The 17087-nt window shown below is 26.6% G+C and overlaps 1 protein-coding gene and 1 pseudogene across 1 annotated transcript; one reads left to right on the plus strand and one right to left on the minus strand.

Moving 5' to 3' along the window:
* Nucleotides 1-2507: 2507 nt before the first annotated feature.
* Nucleotides 2508-7739, minus strand: LOC145948113 (putative fatty acyl-CoA reductase CG5065). Its single transcript, XM_083057870.1, has 8 exons — nt 7423-7739; nt 6867-7105; nt 6203-6348; nt 5918-6027; nt 4859-5051; nt 4203-4448; nt 3733-3909; nt 2508-2596 (listed from the first exon to the last, which is right to left on the minus strand). The coding sequence occupies exons 1-8, from the start codon at nt 7637-7639 to the stop codon at nt 2569-2571; spliced, it is 1356 nt and encodes a 451-aa protein (XP_082913996.1). The 5' UTR covers nt 7640-7739; the 3' UTR covers nt 2508-2568.
* A 6910-nt stretch (nt 7740-14649) lies between these two features.
* On the plus strand, nt 14650-15929 carry LOC145948114 (cytochrome P450 4g15-like; annotated as a pseudogene).
* Nucleotides 15930-17087: the final 1158 nt, after the last annotated feature.

Here is a 17087-nt window from a genome sequence, read left to right on the forward strand (position 1 = left end):
AAGCAGTGGTATCAACGCAGAGTACTAGAGAGAGAGAGAGAGAGAGAGAGAGAGAGAGAGAGAGAGAGAGAAAGCAGTGGTATCAACGCAGAGTACTTGTGTGATTAATTTTTGCTGAGAGAGAGAGACCTGTAAAAATAAAAAGGTTAGGTTAGGTTAGGGTTAGGTTAGGTTAGGTTAGGTTATAAATATGTAATATATTATAATTGAACTTTATTTAATTTTATTAAATTCTTTACTTTTTATTGTATTATTTTCTCTACTAGTTGTGTATGTATTTAATGTCGTAAAATGATGTGTTTTTCTCTGTTTATACTACAGTATACTATTTCCGTTCTCAGTACACTGTAGCGACTCACAAAGCAAGCTAAATTTTCCTTACGATTAAGGGTGCCGTCACATGGGGCGTTACTTGCGTAAGCGTAACCAGCGGATCGCCAATCACCGAGTTATTCCGATAGAGCTCGACGAAGGGCTCTATCGGAATAACTCGGTGATTGGCGATCCGCTGGTTACGCTTACGCAAGTTACGCCCCATGTGACGGCACCCTAAGACTTTAACAAATGGCTGCAGGCGGCGCTGACAGCAGTGCTGCAGGCAGCGCTGACAATGTTCCTCTTTATTATTTACAATTTACGACACCAGGTCTGCGCTCGGAAATCACGTTCTTAGCGATAGAGTGTCATTCTATCTTTGTTACTTACGAAAAGGTGAACAAAGATAGAACACACACTCAAGGCCGTGGCACATAAAAAAACGTAAGCAGTAAGACTTAAAACTTAAATGAATCGACCAATCACGGTCGAGCAGTAAGGAAGCTATTTTGAAATTTAAGCATTTCTGCGAATTCCGCATGGATGATATTCTTAAGTCTTAAGTCTTACCGCTTAGGTTTTTTCATGTGCCACGGCCTTCAGAGTGCTAAGAACGTGGTTCCCGAATGCAGCTAAGATTGTACAAGATGAACTACAATGTGGATGTGCAACAAAATGCGAAACAAAATGCGGACCAAGAGTCGCAAGATGTGAGTACTTTTTTATATAGGCTATTAACCATTCGCATATAGATACACGAGGTGTCTCGCCACTGAAGCGCGTAACTGGCTGCGCCCACACTACCGTGTCTCTTGATTAATAATAGAAAAATACATTTTTTTGTGTTTCTTTTTCAGATGGATAATTTATTATTAGATATTGATGACTTATCGGTCGACACGCCAGCCGGCGCGTCAGCCAATGTATTGGTCGACGTATATCCAGTCAACGAGCCTGGGCCTGGGCCTGAAAATAGTAGACCCAGACTTCAATCTGAACCTATACTTAGCTTTGAGCGTGCATCTGCTCGTGGATCTAGACTTGAGCCTGGGGCTCAATCTGGGCCCAGCTCTAGTGAACTTGCTAATACTGCTCCACGTAAGTCTGTTATTATATTATAAAGTATTATATATTATATTTTTACTATAAATTTTGATATAGTAATGTTGTGATAATTATTCAGTGTTACAATCACAGGCACAATTAAATGCAATATGGAAAAAGTATTTATATTATATTCTCTTCCCTTTATTCTACAAATTATTTTTTTTTACATGCGCTGCATTTGATTGTATCTGTGAATATGATATACATTTTAATTGCACCAATATAAAACAAGCCTTATTACAAATAATTATTTATGTCATTTAACGACAGCAATATATGTATATATATAGTTGTGACTTATTTTAATACAACGTTGCAATCACAGGCACAATCAAGTGCACATAAGAAAACATATGAGAAAAATATTTATATCTCCTCGCTTTATTGTATAAATACTTTTTTCATCTATGATTGTAACATTGCATTAGAATAATAATACGTCACAATGCTACTGTATATTGCTATCGCTTGATTATATAAAATATCATTTTTTACAATAACATTTGTTTTACATTCGTACAGTTAAAACGTATATCATGTCACAGATACAATTAAATGCAACACATGTAAAAAGAGTATGTATAAAATAAAGCTAAGAAAATATATAATAACTTTTCTAACGTGCTGTTTAATTATACTTGTGCAACGAATTGGAATAGAAAAAATCACTACTGTACTATATAATATAAATAGTCCCAACTAAGATAACATTTTTATTAATTACAGATTATAAAGCAAGAGGAAAGAGCAGGAATTCGAATACAGGAGCAGCGGTTTATGAGCTTTTTATATAAGCTTTCTTCCCCAAACTATCATTGGGGCCCGAGAAGGGGAAGAGGAAGAGGCAAGGGGAGAGGTGGTGAAAACACTCAATAATAAAAGGTATATTTAGATCTTTATTACATTCATTAATTATATTTATTACATTTATATTATATTTATTACATATTTATTACATTTATATTATATTTATTACATATTTATTACACTAGAACAAAACAAAGCGCGCGCTTCGCCCGCGCCATTTATTCTTTTACATTATATATTTTTAATGACATACATACTTACTTTATGAACACAATTAACCCCTTGATACAGCTGTCAAAATTGAAATGACAACCGAAGTAAGCGTAGAGAGGGAGGGAATCAACATTTCAGAAAAGAGGCAATAATACTTCGATGGATTCAAGTATCCAATATATAAAAAAATATTTAATTATTATATAAATAAATAGTAAATATATAGTAAACATTCAAAAAAATTCAAGATGATCTTGTCCTGACTATGCCAACGTCATCCAAGGTTAAAATAATAAGATCTGTAATTAGATCTTCATAAACTCTACAACTTCTGTCCGAAAAACTTTTCTGTAAAACTTATATTTTTCTAGATTTTCCAGAGTTTATATTCTTTGTCCTCAGTTTGTGTGTATATATACTCGTCAACAAAATTAAAGCATATGTATTTTAAGTCAAAATTTCGCATAATTTCAAATAAGCATAACTCCACTAAAAATGATCGGAAAATTTTTTTTTCACTGTCAAGCTTGAAGTCTCTACTTTAAAAACCATTCGTCAGATTTTTAATTTATCCTCCCCCGTACGCTACTGCTTCAAAAGTAAGGACGTGTTTTGTCTCTAAAAAATTGCGTAACCATACGCACGCACGCATACGCACGCACACACGCACACATACACACACACACACACACAGCAGAGAGGTTTGGAGTCATTAAATGGAAAAAATGTATGGGTAACTTTCATATGTAATAACTCCGCGAAAAAAAATCGTACGAACTTTGCTTTTTTTTAAAATTTGTAGTAAAAAGTCCACATTTTACGATAGTTATGATAAAATTTGCGAAAAAAATTTATTTCACCCCGTGGAGTGCATCAAAGTACGCAATTTTTTAGAGACAAAACACGTCCTTACTTTTGAAGCAGTAGCGTACGGGGGAGGAGGATAAATTAAAAATCTGACGAATGGTTTTTAAAGTAGAGACTTCAAGCTTGACAGTGAACAAAAATTTTTTCAAATCCGATCATTTTTAACGGAGTTATGCTTATTTGAAATTATGCGAAATTTTGACTTAAAATACATATGCGTTAATTTTGTTGACGAGTGTATATATATATATATATATATATATATATATATACATATATACAATATATATATCTATAAAACTTTTAAAAAAATATAAGTTTTCATATATAATTATTAATTAAAAACGACAGCCCACAAAAACAATATAGATTGACGCGTCTCTTTCTTCTATTTACAAAGTCAAGCTATACATTTATATTTACCTGATATACTTTTTCATATCGAAATCAGAAAGATCGATCGAGAACATTTCTCGGTCACCAGGTGATATTACTGACATAAGATCTCGACTGTTTGTATTATCAAATTTCCATTCGTTACACCCAAAATGTTGCAAAGCACGATTGGCCACATATATTTTTCTTTGCAGTCCCAATACCCTATATGTTGTATATATGTTAGGCTCAAAGACCAAAAACGCTCATTGAGCGAAAAAACCGATTACAACGCGTTCTGGCTTCTCAGATTCAGTCACAACGCGAAATTTGTGTTGTGGAATTTTCGAAAACGCTCATAAGCCTTTTTGAACATGCAAAAACGCGTTATGATCGGTTTTTTCGCTCAGTAAGCGTTTTCGGTCTTTCAGCCTAACATATATATGAATTACATTTTTAATAATAGTCTGACTTAAAAATTTCTGACTTCTAAAATATTTAATTTGTTTGATACTTACATAAATCGATGTCCCCAAAATTTTAAAACTAGATCTATTAATATAGCAGGTAAGATATGCCACATTATTGTCAATACATAATACATAACTGAACTTTCAGTAAATAATATAGGGGTCCAAAGAATGTTTTCGAATGGTATTTCGTTTTCAAATTTAAGCGCTATATTAGAAAATTCACGAAATAATATATTTTTTTCATTTGGAAAAGTGTTATTGACAACAAAAACTGTAGAACCTGTTCTGAAACTAATAATAGATAATATTATAAATTAATCAATGCATTATTTATATAAGATTTTATAAATTAAATTTTATAATATCTTAAATAAGATTGTTAAAATTATGAGATACTATTACAGAATATTAAACATTTTATTTCAACATATTTTAACGAATTAAACATTAAGAATGTAGATATATTTATAAAAAAACTATTTTTAAAACCTCAGTTTAATTCCATTCCAGAGAAAGTCATATGTAAATTCAATTGAGAATAAATATGTGACTTCTTAACTCTAAATTCTGATGCAAAAAAACGAAGCAAATTGAATAATGCGCGTGTAATGACAACATAAATTTAGTTTTAAATTAAGATAATTTCCGTTTGTAGCTTAATGTAACTAGAAATGCATTGATGTATATACTGATGATCATACGTTGTCGATCCAAGCTTCCAAGTTACGAGAATTATAGTGTTGATGACAGTATCTACTGGCATAATATTATACGATATATTATTACTAGCGTATATTATTCGCATTAATCCCTTTAAGCTCGCAACCGATAATCCCATTAGACCATTAAAATTATCAATCCATCCTGGGATTGGATCCTTTAACGAAGCTATCACTAACAAATAGAATATATTTTTTGGATTATTATAATTAAAATATTATATATATATATATATATATATATATATATATATATATATATACTGCTGTTTGTGAAAATTGTAACACCACGAAGGAATAATGATATTAGCTATGTTGGAATTTTCACAAACAACAGTGTATATTACTATAATATATAAAGAGAGCGATATATATCTTCTCTCTCCTAGTACATTAAACATAGATTTTATGATGCTTTTTTACTAGTTATTAGCAGTTAGTAAAATTGAAATATTTTGATTAGAGAAAATAAAAAGAAAGACTAGTACTAATTAGAGAGTAGCTAGTAGCTAATAAAAAAGCATCATGTAAATCACGCTTTATTAATAAAAATGAAAAACGAAGAACTGCAAGCCTAAAAATTTAATTTCAATTTTTGTTTAACTTAATGTTTAATTAGATAAGCAAATTTAACTAAATATTTAAATATATTGTTATCTAAAATAATTATACAAATTGTTTTAACTAACATTACGTTTAAATAATATTTAAACAATACGTTTAGATATAATATTATATATAGTAACTATTATACAGATATAAAGCTTAATTTAATCTGCTATTAAGTATTTGTAAGCTTTAAAATTTAGATGCATATATATTTTTTCTGCATTATTTACATTTGTATATTACATTCATTCATACATTTTGTATTTCATCATGATATATAAAAGCAAATATTTTATTTTTAAATGCTCTATATAAAACAAAATAGAAAAAATATTTAACATGTTTAAATTGCATTAGAGAAAGAAAAAGAAAAAAGTCACGTAATATTATTATATTATCCTGTTTTTAACATTAAAGAAAAAAGTTACATACCTATGGAAGGTCTCACAATCGCACAAGACAAGGACAACGAATATTCCTCTATTACACTCTCCGCTAAGTTTTTCGAGAATATGTAAGTGTTGGGAATAGTATTCAAACATCTGTACATAATTTCAAACAAACATTGAAATAATTAAAACATTTAAAAAATGATCGACAATAATTGGAATATTATAATATGAATAAAAGGGAATAATTACATTTTCTAATTGACACATATTTAAAATTTACATACGTATGATATATGTATTTGATATTTATGTTTGACACACTTACTTAGCTGTAAAGATATTCAAGATATGCTCATCCAATGACTCAGCCATTTTGATCATATTTCGCCAATCATCTACAGGTGGGTACGCTTTTTCTTCTATAAATGGATTATTCAAATGTGTATATGCTGTGCTAACATATACTAAGGCCTTTAACAGATAAAAATAATTAATATTAAAATTGTATTTTAGTTAAAATGCTATAGTTAAAGTTATTCGGAGCAAAAAATTCAGGCATGTTTACAATTTCAAATATATATATCAGGAGCGCGAAGTACATAGATTATTGTCTTTTTTTTTTCAATTTTTTGAGTTATTATTATACAGTTAATTTTCTATCTCTAAGTAATAAGCAGTTCTTATTCAATAAAATCTACATGCAATTATAACAAAAAAATCGTTTATATTAATAGATATCATCTCTTTAAAATATCTTTGTAAATATTATACATTGTAATATATACACAATATATGTATGTGTATATATGTTTAAAATATTAAGCTTGAAAGACATATTTAATGAAAAACATTTCTAGAAATAAATGTGCAATGAAAATATTAGTGTATCGCAAATTAAATAAAAACCCAGTGTAAGATAATTCACATAATGGAATACAATAAGAGATTTTTTTTCATGAATATGCAGAATCAATTCCGCATTTACTTACGATTAGATTCTTCATACTTTCGGCTAAGATACATATATCTCTCGTTGATCTAGTATTAGTAAGAATGGCATATTTTAAGGTATCGTTAAATTTCACGGTTGCCGCCGCATGAATTATTATAGTGACTCTTTCAATCAGCATTTGTCTATCGACAGTCGACAAACCTAAATTTTCTTGACTGATATCGCCAGAAACCGGAATTAATTTCTTGAAATTTAAAGGTTGCTCCTCTCGTATAACTAAAATTAAAAAATATTATGTATATACAATATTTATTAGAATATTTGGCATGATGTTTTAACTGTAAAATGTTTGCAAAAATTGTAAAATATTTTTTTTATGACTATCTACAATTCATTAAATTACTCTAAACGTTTCTCTCAATACATTTCATCTCATACACTTTTTTATTAAATTTTATAATTATAAAATAAATTTTTTATTGACATAACATTATAAAAAGATCCATAATCCAAAAATTTTTTTTTATTGAGATGTTATAACAATTCTTAAAGAAATGTGTATTGCAAAAAAGATATCCATTTTGATAAATAACTTACCGGTAAGTTTAACATTTTTTCAATTCTTTCGTTAAGATTCAGTCCTTTCTTCGGACGCATCAATATAAATATTTCTCGAACATCCGGACAAGATCGCAGTATCTTTTCGAAATATACTTTACCCAGAAATCCTGTTGCGCCTGTCAAAAATATACTTTGACCAGCGTAAAACGCCGGAATCGACTTGGCTGAATCAATTGTATTCTTATCCATTATTATTAAAATAAAGCAAATAAACAACAAATAATTAACAACGTAGAAGCAACAGCAAAAAATATATACAAGTGTACTTAAAAACGCTATTATCACTTTTAAGTCGATATCGTTACTAAACATTAGTTTATATACAAGTGATAAAGCTAAGCACAAAAAGAGAGAGAGCGAGAAGGAGAGAGGAGGGGAGAAAAAAGGAATTATATGTATCAATAAACCGGAAATATAGGTCAAAGTTAAAAAATAAATTTTTACATATAATGCAGGCAGTTTTACTATTCACCAATAATACGTATCATTCGCCAATAATTTTAAATATCCGTCGATTTAATAAAGAATGTAATGTTAAATAAAGGTGACGGAACACATCCGATATTGTTTAAAGTACCGAAACAGAAATCCGATATATAATAGCCGATAAAATATCAAATAAGAGACATAATATAAAAATAAAAGAAGCATAACCGGAGATAAGAAATATTAAATATGTCTTTTGGTTTAAGCTGCATCTTATAATAATTTTTAGACTTGTTTTTGTAAAATATTGTTGACAATTGTTTTAAATATAAAATACGAATTTAATGTTATTGTTATATTATGAAACACCTTACATCAACAAGCCCTTTACATGGATAATTTATTTTACGTGGAATATTATAATAATTACAAGGAGAATATAATATTAAAAAGAAATTTTAAAAAATAAAGTGTTATTTTCTTAAATTGATTTGAAAATGATAATTTAATTTATTAAAACTTATAATGACAATCAAGATACAAAACGAGAACAATGTACAAAACAAATGTAGGGTGTCTCTCTTTCTGAACGATATATAAAGAGATATATCTACGTGTTAATAAGATATTTTTTTTAGATTAATTATGTTAAATTATATTACATTCGATAGGATATCTGTACCTGTAAATTTGTTCTTTTTTATTACAATATTCAAAAATAGTATATTTGAACAGTTAAGGATTGATTTCGTTTTATATACATATTCAATATAATATTTATTTTTAAAGGAAAGGAAAAATAAATAAATAAATATAATACAAAATATAATATAATATAATATAATATAATACAAAATGCTTTAATAAGTGCTTTATTCATTATATGAAATTTTTTTATAACTATACGAGTACATAAAATACACTGTACATTATGATATCCCACACCAAAAATATAGTGTATAAAATATCAGAAAAGTTAATATAAGTAATGTGAACATTATATTTATTGCTTCTCATTGCCCTTTTTTGTTGTTTTAATTATTCTATTTATGATTCATATTGATTACAAAAATGATGATTGTGAAAGAAATGTTTTACACAAAGAGATTTTTTGCACTATGCGCATGCAATTATAGCAACTTCGCCGCAAATATCGCATGTTGGTTTTAAATAATTTTTTAAACAAAATTCAACTGGTGTTTGAAATTCTTTCGATCTATTCTGTATATATCCACTTTTAAACCACGCAAATTTAAATAAATTTTGAAACCTGGGCGGTGAGAATTGATAATGTGTTAATGATTGCAATTTCGAAATATTATTTCTAACATGAAGATTTATGGCGAGGTCTAACAATATAACAATATAACTAGTAAATCTTGATTGTTATTAAGTATTATATTAAATATTTTAATGTAATAATTATTGAATTATATTTTTTCATAATTTTATTTTGAAGTAAGACAAAAAGATCATCACTAATATGACAATTAGATAAAAAAACAAAATCTTTTACAATCTTAGTTGGACTACTTTCACATTTTATTTCCTTCTCTTAAAGATTTTCTTAAGGATCACTGTGCACTTCTTAAGCGCGTAATTATTGTATGTATTTATCAATCTGGAAAGATAAATAAATATTATTCCAATTAATAAAAGTAAACAGTATTAAAACAAATATTTTATATTACTAAAAAAATTTATTTTAACGTTGAAATTCTTGAGTTTATTCACTGGTACTGCAAAATTCATTGGCCGATATATTAATTGTATGTTTATTTATCGGTGCAGTCGATTTTAGAGATTTGTACTAGTATTTAAACATATACGTGTTTCAAGTCTAATTATCAGGTTTTTTCCGTTAATCTAGATTTAGTAAGTACAATGCAAACAACATTTATTTAAATATAAGTATATTTTTGTTCCTAACAATTTAAGCGAGTAGACACATCATTAATATTCACAGATAACCTAAATGTCATATGTCATCAACAATTTATTTATTTATTTATTTATTTTTCGTTGGAATCGACGCACCGACATCCGCGTACGGCTCTTATAGCCAATTGATTTCTAAATATTTATATTTAATATAGAAGGGCCTTTAAAATTTCTTAGTGTTATTTATTTTTATTTTATTTTATTTTATTTATTTATATTGACTAATTTAAATGTTATTTAGTTGAGACCTCTTCATTTTATTTGAAGTCCGTTGTCTATTTTTTTTTATTCTTTCATAAATAAGTAAACTTTTAATTCTTATTTTATGGCAATCAAAGTATTTCTCCTGTTAAATCAAATTATAAATTAAAATGTGTTAATTTAAAGGAAATTTTAATTTAAAAGTAATATAAATATTTTCAGCTTATTACGTCTAAACACTAGGACAGCATAATTCAATTATTAGGACGAATATTCTTTCTTGTCCAAACATTGGGACATTTATATAGTTTAATATTTTAATTAATTTTTATGTTGAGATGTTCAATAAACAAATATTGGTGCACTCTTTCAATAGTAGAGATTTAAATCTATCCGATAAATATAAATACTTGGAAAAATAAATTGTTTCAATATATTAAAAATCTAAATAAATAAATCTATATCCTTAAACGTCCAATCACTGGAACATTTACCTTAATTATTTAAAAATAAAAACTGCAAGATTACACAGCACGAACAAAAAACATATCAATGCATACGGATAAGTACATTATAATATATATTCATATATGCCAATGTTAGATTTATTTATATCGTCTATTTATATATTTGAGTGGGGAAAACATAATAAAAGCATTGGTTAGTCGATGATATCCACACATTCATAGTAATATAGATATCAAATCATATTATTATTTCGCAGTTATCATTGTTCAGTGTAATGATATTTGTAAGTATTGTACTAATTATTTTGGCATGTATTGCCACAAGTTATTTTATCTTAAATTACTGTCGCCGACAGTCTTCCATTAAAACAGTAAACACTCTACCTGGTCCAAAAACATTTCCGCTTATTGGAAGTGCCTACTATTTTCTGCAGCGGAGTTCTCATGGTAATATTAAAAAGACAAAAATATATTTAATTATAGAATAATGCTTAATTTATAGGAAAAAAATGAAGGAAAGTAATAAATAAATTTTTTGAAATATATTTTAATATTTCAGAATAAAAATTGTTATTTGTTCAATATAATGTGTTAACCTTTTTACAAATAAATCTCAAATATCGCAAAAAGCCATTTTTGCATATTAAACCTCAATTACTTCTAAAACCTAACATGCTAGTGAAAATTGGCTTGCGGCATCGTGTTTAGTATTCAAAAATCTATCAGAAACATCTTGTCTTGTTTAAAATAATGAAAAAAATATTGTTCGTAAACTAGTGTTATTATTATTATTATTAATTATTATTAATTAATTATTATTATAGATTGTTTCGATATGTTTAATAAAATGCACCTCCTTGCCCCTCTAAAAAAAATACAGATGCATTTTGTGGTAGCTCGATACATCATGTTGTTGCTCAATTTTCAAGGTCTTTTCTATACCCAACGAATTTTTTCATAGTATTATTCAAGAGATCAAAATCTACAAAAAACATTATTCCTCTTACTTACACCTTTGGGGGCCAAATTAGGAACTTTTTTAACATCCTCCTTTCTAGTTTTTTTTTTTTTTTTTAATAAAAATTAAGTTATGAGATTAAAAATTTGTATTATATTACAATTTTTTCGGAATTTGGATGCAGGGGAAAAGCGGAATCTTTTCTTCGGCCACGTACTTTGCAGTGAACCAAAACAATATAATAAATCGTTCCACATAAATTCAAAGTTTATACTTTCCTTTATATGTAATCCTTGTGACTGCTTTGCATAAAAGTGTTACAAACTAATGTGAAATTATACAATTATAACATTAAAAGTACTAATATTTTTGAATATAATATGTCAAAGTTATAAAAATTGATAACCACGAATAATTTATATACATTACTCTTAAGATATATTTTTTTTTTAATTTTAAAACGGTTTAAAAAGTACAAAACTTTAAAGAAATAAATTTTAGAAACTTAGAAGAGTTTATATATAATGTGATACGAGAGAAAAAAAAATGAATGTAAATCAAAACTATAATATCTGTGAAAATCAGAGTGGTTTATGACGTATAACTTATTTGCAATATCTCTCATCTTTCTTTCTCTTTATTATTTTCTTAATAAAATTTCTTCTTATTAAATTCTTCCTAATAAAATTTACTTCAGCGTCTATGTGGACTAAACAACGAAAAATAGTGACACCAAGTTTTAATACAAATATGTTACAAAAATATTTTGATATATTTGTGGAACAATCTTTAATATTTACGGACAAATTAGAAAAGTTACATTAAACGAGAATGAAGTTTTTCTTCTTCAAAATATAACAGAATATGCTCTGTCTACTGCGTGCGGTAAGGCTAAGTATTTTTATTCATTTGCAGTATTTTAAACATTTCGTATCAAAATTATTATAACGAATAAATGGCACTGTAAAAATGAGAAAATTCGCTTAAAATGAAAAAAGCCTACACGTTACAACGATAATTACATTTTATAAACTAAATACCATTAAACAAAATTTATTTAAAGTTAAAATTTTAAAGAGTATCAAATTATGTACTAATTTTGTAATAGCAGAATCAGATTTATAATATTTTATTCGATTTAAATATAATTATAAGTCTATGAAATAAGTAAAAAAAAGTATCAATTTGTTTTTAAGTTTTTATGTTTTTATGTTTTTATTTTCTTATATTTTAATAAAAAGATATCCAAAATATGCTGTAAAAGATCGTTAAAGATTTGACACTAATATAAATTAATAATGCAAAAAATATAACAATCAACAAAAGCAATGAAATAAGTACAGTTTTTCACAACTGGTTGTTATTTTCAAATACTTGTTAAAGAGGCATTTATTTTCTATTTTGAAAAATTACATATCACATTTATTTATTAAATCTAATGTTTAATATGTAACTCAATATAATTAGTCAGTTAGGTTAGGTATACTATTGGTATCTTGAATATTAAGTTTATTTTTATATGATTGTTATAAAGGTACAAAATCGGACATAAAACTGGAATATATATCGAATTTAATCAGTCAATATTTCAAATTTATAACAAGGTAAAAAAAGGTTTTATCGTAACTTTATACAATATCAAAATGTACATAAATCGTAAAAATAAATTTATTTAAATATTTAAAAAGTTTATAAATGTATTTATATTACTAATTAAAGATTTCTTATAAATAGATTTATTAATATATAAATAGAGAAAATAATATTTATTTTTAACTTCATTGTTGGAATTTAATAATCACAATTAGTTAATGCCTTCTTACATCTTATAAAATATTAAAAAAAGATGTTTTTCAGTTTCAAACAAATTTTAAGAACAAGGATGAAAAATATATTTTTATATCCTAATTTTATATTCACTCTCACTGCTGCGAAACAAAAACAACGAGAACTTTTAAACTTCAAACATTTATTTATATGGAGAGAGATAAAGTAAATATTGCAAATATTACTCTAACTTACATAGCATATTATATATTATACAATCTATTATTACACAGTTCATACAACAGCAGATATATTCATTAAATGAATTGAATACCAAGAATAAAAGTGAAACAAGTCGTAAGTTTGTTATTATTTTATTTGTATTATTTGATCTTACTAATTATAATGTTGCACAAAATGAGTTTTTTCTTAGATAGCTTTAGATAAAATATTATTAAAGTGTGTTTTATTATTAAAATGCTTCATTTTATTCGTTGATAAATTGTCATTTTTCCATTCCCGCATTATTTTTAATATTATAATATTATAATATTCCTAAAGCCTAAAGGCCCATATTCTGAATCCTCTTTTATCGATAAAAGAGGATTCAAAATATGGGCTTAATCTACTAATATAAACTTTCATTTAAGCCGTCATTCAGCTAAATCGAACGTAATAAAAACAATAAGAAGTTTTTATGAAAAACTTGACTCTTTTTTTGCATCTATTCATTAATCTATTCAGTATGCGCACTTTATATATATTATAATCACATCTCTATCTATATAAATTCTATATAATATAATCTATATAAATATATTTACAATTAATATTAAATTTTACAATGTGTCAGTTCACGTTAGTGTCTTATGTAAAACTTAATTTATTAATAAGTTTTGAATATATAATGGGTGAATGGTAAATTATGGGTGAATGGTAATGATAAATTATAAAATAAAACTTTTTAGAAGTTACTCATCTCTAAAAGTGTGATGATTTTAATAATATATATTAAGATTTAAGATCATTGATTTCTCTTTATACAGGTTTATCTATTCTTCAAATATAATTAGGACTGCTTTCGCGAAAAAATCAAAATGATCCAGATTAAAATGATCCTGTGCTGTGATTGGTCAAATCTGAAATTTCACTGAATTTCATTGAAACTGAACGAAACTTACAATTAATGAAATTTCAGATTTGACTAATCACAGCACAGGATCATTTTAATCTGGATCATTTTGATTTTCTCGCAAAAGCAGCCTAGAATTATTAGAGTTATCTTTTGACATATTGTTCTATAAATTATAAAATAATTTCAAACGTAGTTTTCATAAAATTATTATATAGCTACAGTCTACAGTTATGTTCGAATTCTAACTTCAACTTGTGTGCGGTTTGTATAAATATTATTCTTTTTCAACATAAACGCTTATAACATGCGAGCAAACGAAAAATATAATCCTGTACGAAATTTATTATAAATTCGCTAAAGTAGAAATTTTATGTGGAATGTTTTAATTAAATTAAGAATCCTACTAAAACGTACAGAAATGTCTACATTAATCTTTAACATTATCAGTATTTCGATACCAGTATTAATAAGATTACATTTCTTTTATTATTGCATATGTTTATATATATATATATATATATATATATAATTAAATATTATATTCAATCATATAATAGGAAAAAGTGTATAAAGAATTATGGAAGATTTATGGAACAAAAACTACAAAATCTGTCCCCATTAAATATGAAGATTTACAACATATGAATTACTTGGATCGTGTTATAAAAGAAACTATGAGAATATTTACTCCCGTTCCTGTAATTGCGCGTCATCTAACGGAAGATGTACAAATGGGTTTGTTTACATTTAAATATAATTATGTAATTATTTTATGAGCCTATTTATTATTGTGTATACAATTATTATCGTATACCAACTAAATGCGACAAAAATTTGTTTTAAAAGGTAAAAGATACTGTAACTTATTGTTAGAAATAATCACATTTTAAATTATTAAAAATTAAATGTATTAAAAAGGCACAAGAAATCGTGCTTATCACACATCAATACGAACAAATTTGATAAAGTTTATTTTATATATTAACAAGAAATATTTTGTAAAAATAAAATACATCCTTGTTTGTGGAAAATAAAATAAAATAAAAGTGCATTTTATTTGACTATTTTTTATTGCTTTATTTATAAACTATTTACTCTTCTTATAAGTAATTACATTTAAATACAAAAATATGTGTTTCAGGAGAGGTTGTTTTACGAAAAAATTCTGAGGTCTTCATAAACTTTATAACGATGCATCGAAATGAAAAATAAGATGGTCCAATCCGTTAGTATTTGACCCAGACAGATTTCTCCCTAGAAAATAGGAACATCTTATAAGCATTACATGCCGTTTAGTATGGGACCCTGGAATTGTGTAGGTAAATATAAACAAATCACAAAAACAAACATATATCACGATAATATTGATTTGTAATATTGTATTGTAATTGCTAAACTTTTGCAGGCATGAAATATGCGATGATTTCAATGAAAGTTTTCCTAGCAACTTTGGTACGAACATTTATGTTCAAAGTAGATAAAAGTATCCAGATTGATAAAATAAAATTACATAGCGACATGACAATATCTACTGTTGAGCCTATAAAAGTCAAAATTGAAAAACGAAATTTATATTGAAATGAAGCTAGAACACACTTATTAGAATATAATATAATATTATATTATATTCTAATAAGTGTGTTCTTGCTCTATTTCAATATAAATTTTATTTTATATATATATATATATATATATATATATATATATATATATATTGTTGCGCCCGTCATGTTACGTCCCTTTACATCTGTCTGTTGCTTGGTGCAATGTTTAAAACATAGATTGTCTTTTGGCGGTTGAGTCGTCAAGAGAGTTGTGGTTGTTTGACAGCTGTCGAACTACGCGGTCGTATTCTGGCTTTCGGATATTGATATACATTTATGTTACTCCATTATATTGCTTTACGTTTTGTTCCCATTAAAGTTATTTCGTTATTTACGAGAGCGTTATTATTTCGCGCGTGAGTGAACCAAGTTCTCAGCGATTCAAGAAATCTCGAAGTCGGCCGAAGGACGCAACAATATATATACCTATATATTCCATGCACATTCAATTTTATTTCCGTACATTATGTCATATAGTTTCTGTCTAAGAACTAAGAAGTGAATATGACATAACCCAAGAAGAACAGAAAATCAAAATAATGTCAATTTAATGTCATATTGACCAAAATGACGTCATATTAATGTCATATTGACTAAATTTATGACAAATTTGGTCCAAATTTTGTCAATATGACGTCAAATGACATCATTCTGACTTTCTGTTCTCCTTGGGAATGTATTTTGGGAAATAAAATTGTACATGCATGGAATAAAATTGAATAATGGATAATATTATGAATAATATTAATATTTTTACATAATGATCATTAAAAGTGACAGGAAAAAATGTCAAATAAGAATTTTTGCGGATTGCCACTAACAACTTTCTGTACAATAAAACCATTATCAGTGTCATAGTCGTTTTCGCGTTTCAACGAAATATTAAAATATCGAAATAATTTTGTTTTTATATCAGTAAAAGTACGACATACAACAAATAAATATTGTTTAAAAAGGAAGCCCAAGTAATCAGGTCAGTGAGGTATAACTTTTCAATTATAATATTTTTTACGTTCTTCAAATAAAGTGTGTACATTATGATTATATTATACATATACATATATGTACTGTACTAAAGGTTTAAATAAGTATATGTATATAAAGGACAATAGAAATTAAGTGTTAATTAACAAATATG

Source organism: Prenolepis imparis, unplaced genomic scaffold (genome assembly GCF_030444845.1).
Source record: "Prenolepis imparis isolate NDT839.2.m4 unplaced genomic scaffold, iyPreImpa1.0 SCAF_243, whole genome shotgun sequence".
Taxonomy (NCBI): Eukaryota; Metazoa; Arthropoda; class Insecta; order Hymenoptera; family Formicidae; genus Prenolepis; species Prenolepis imparis.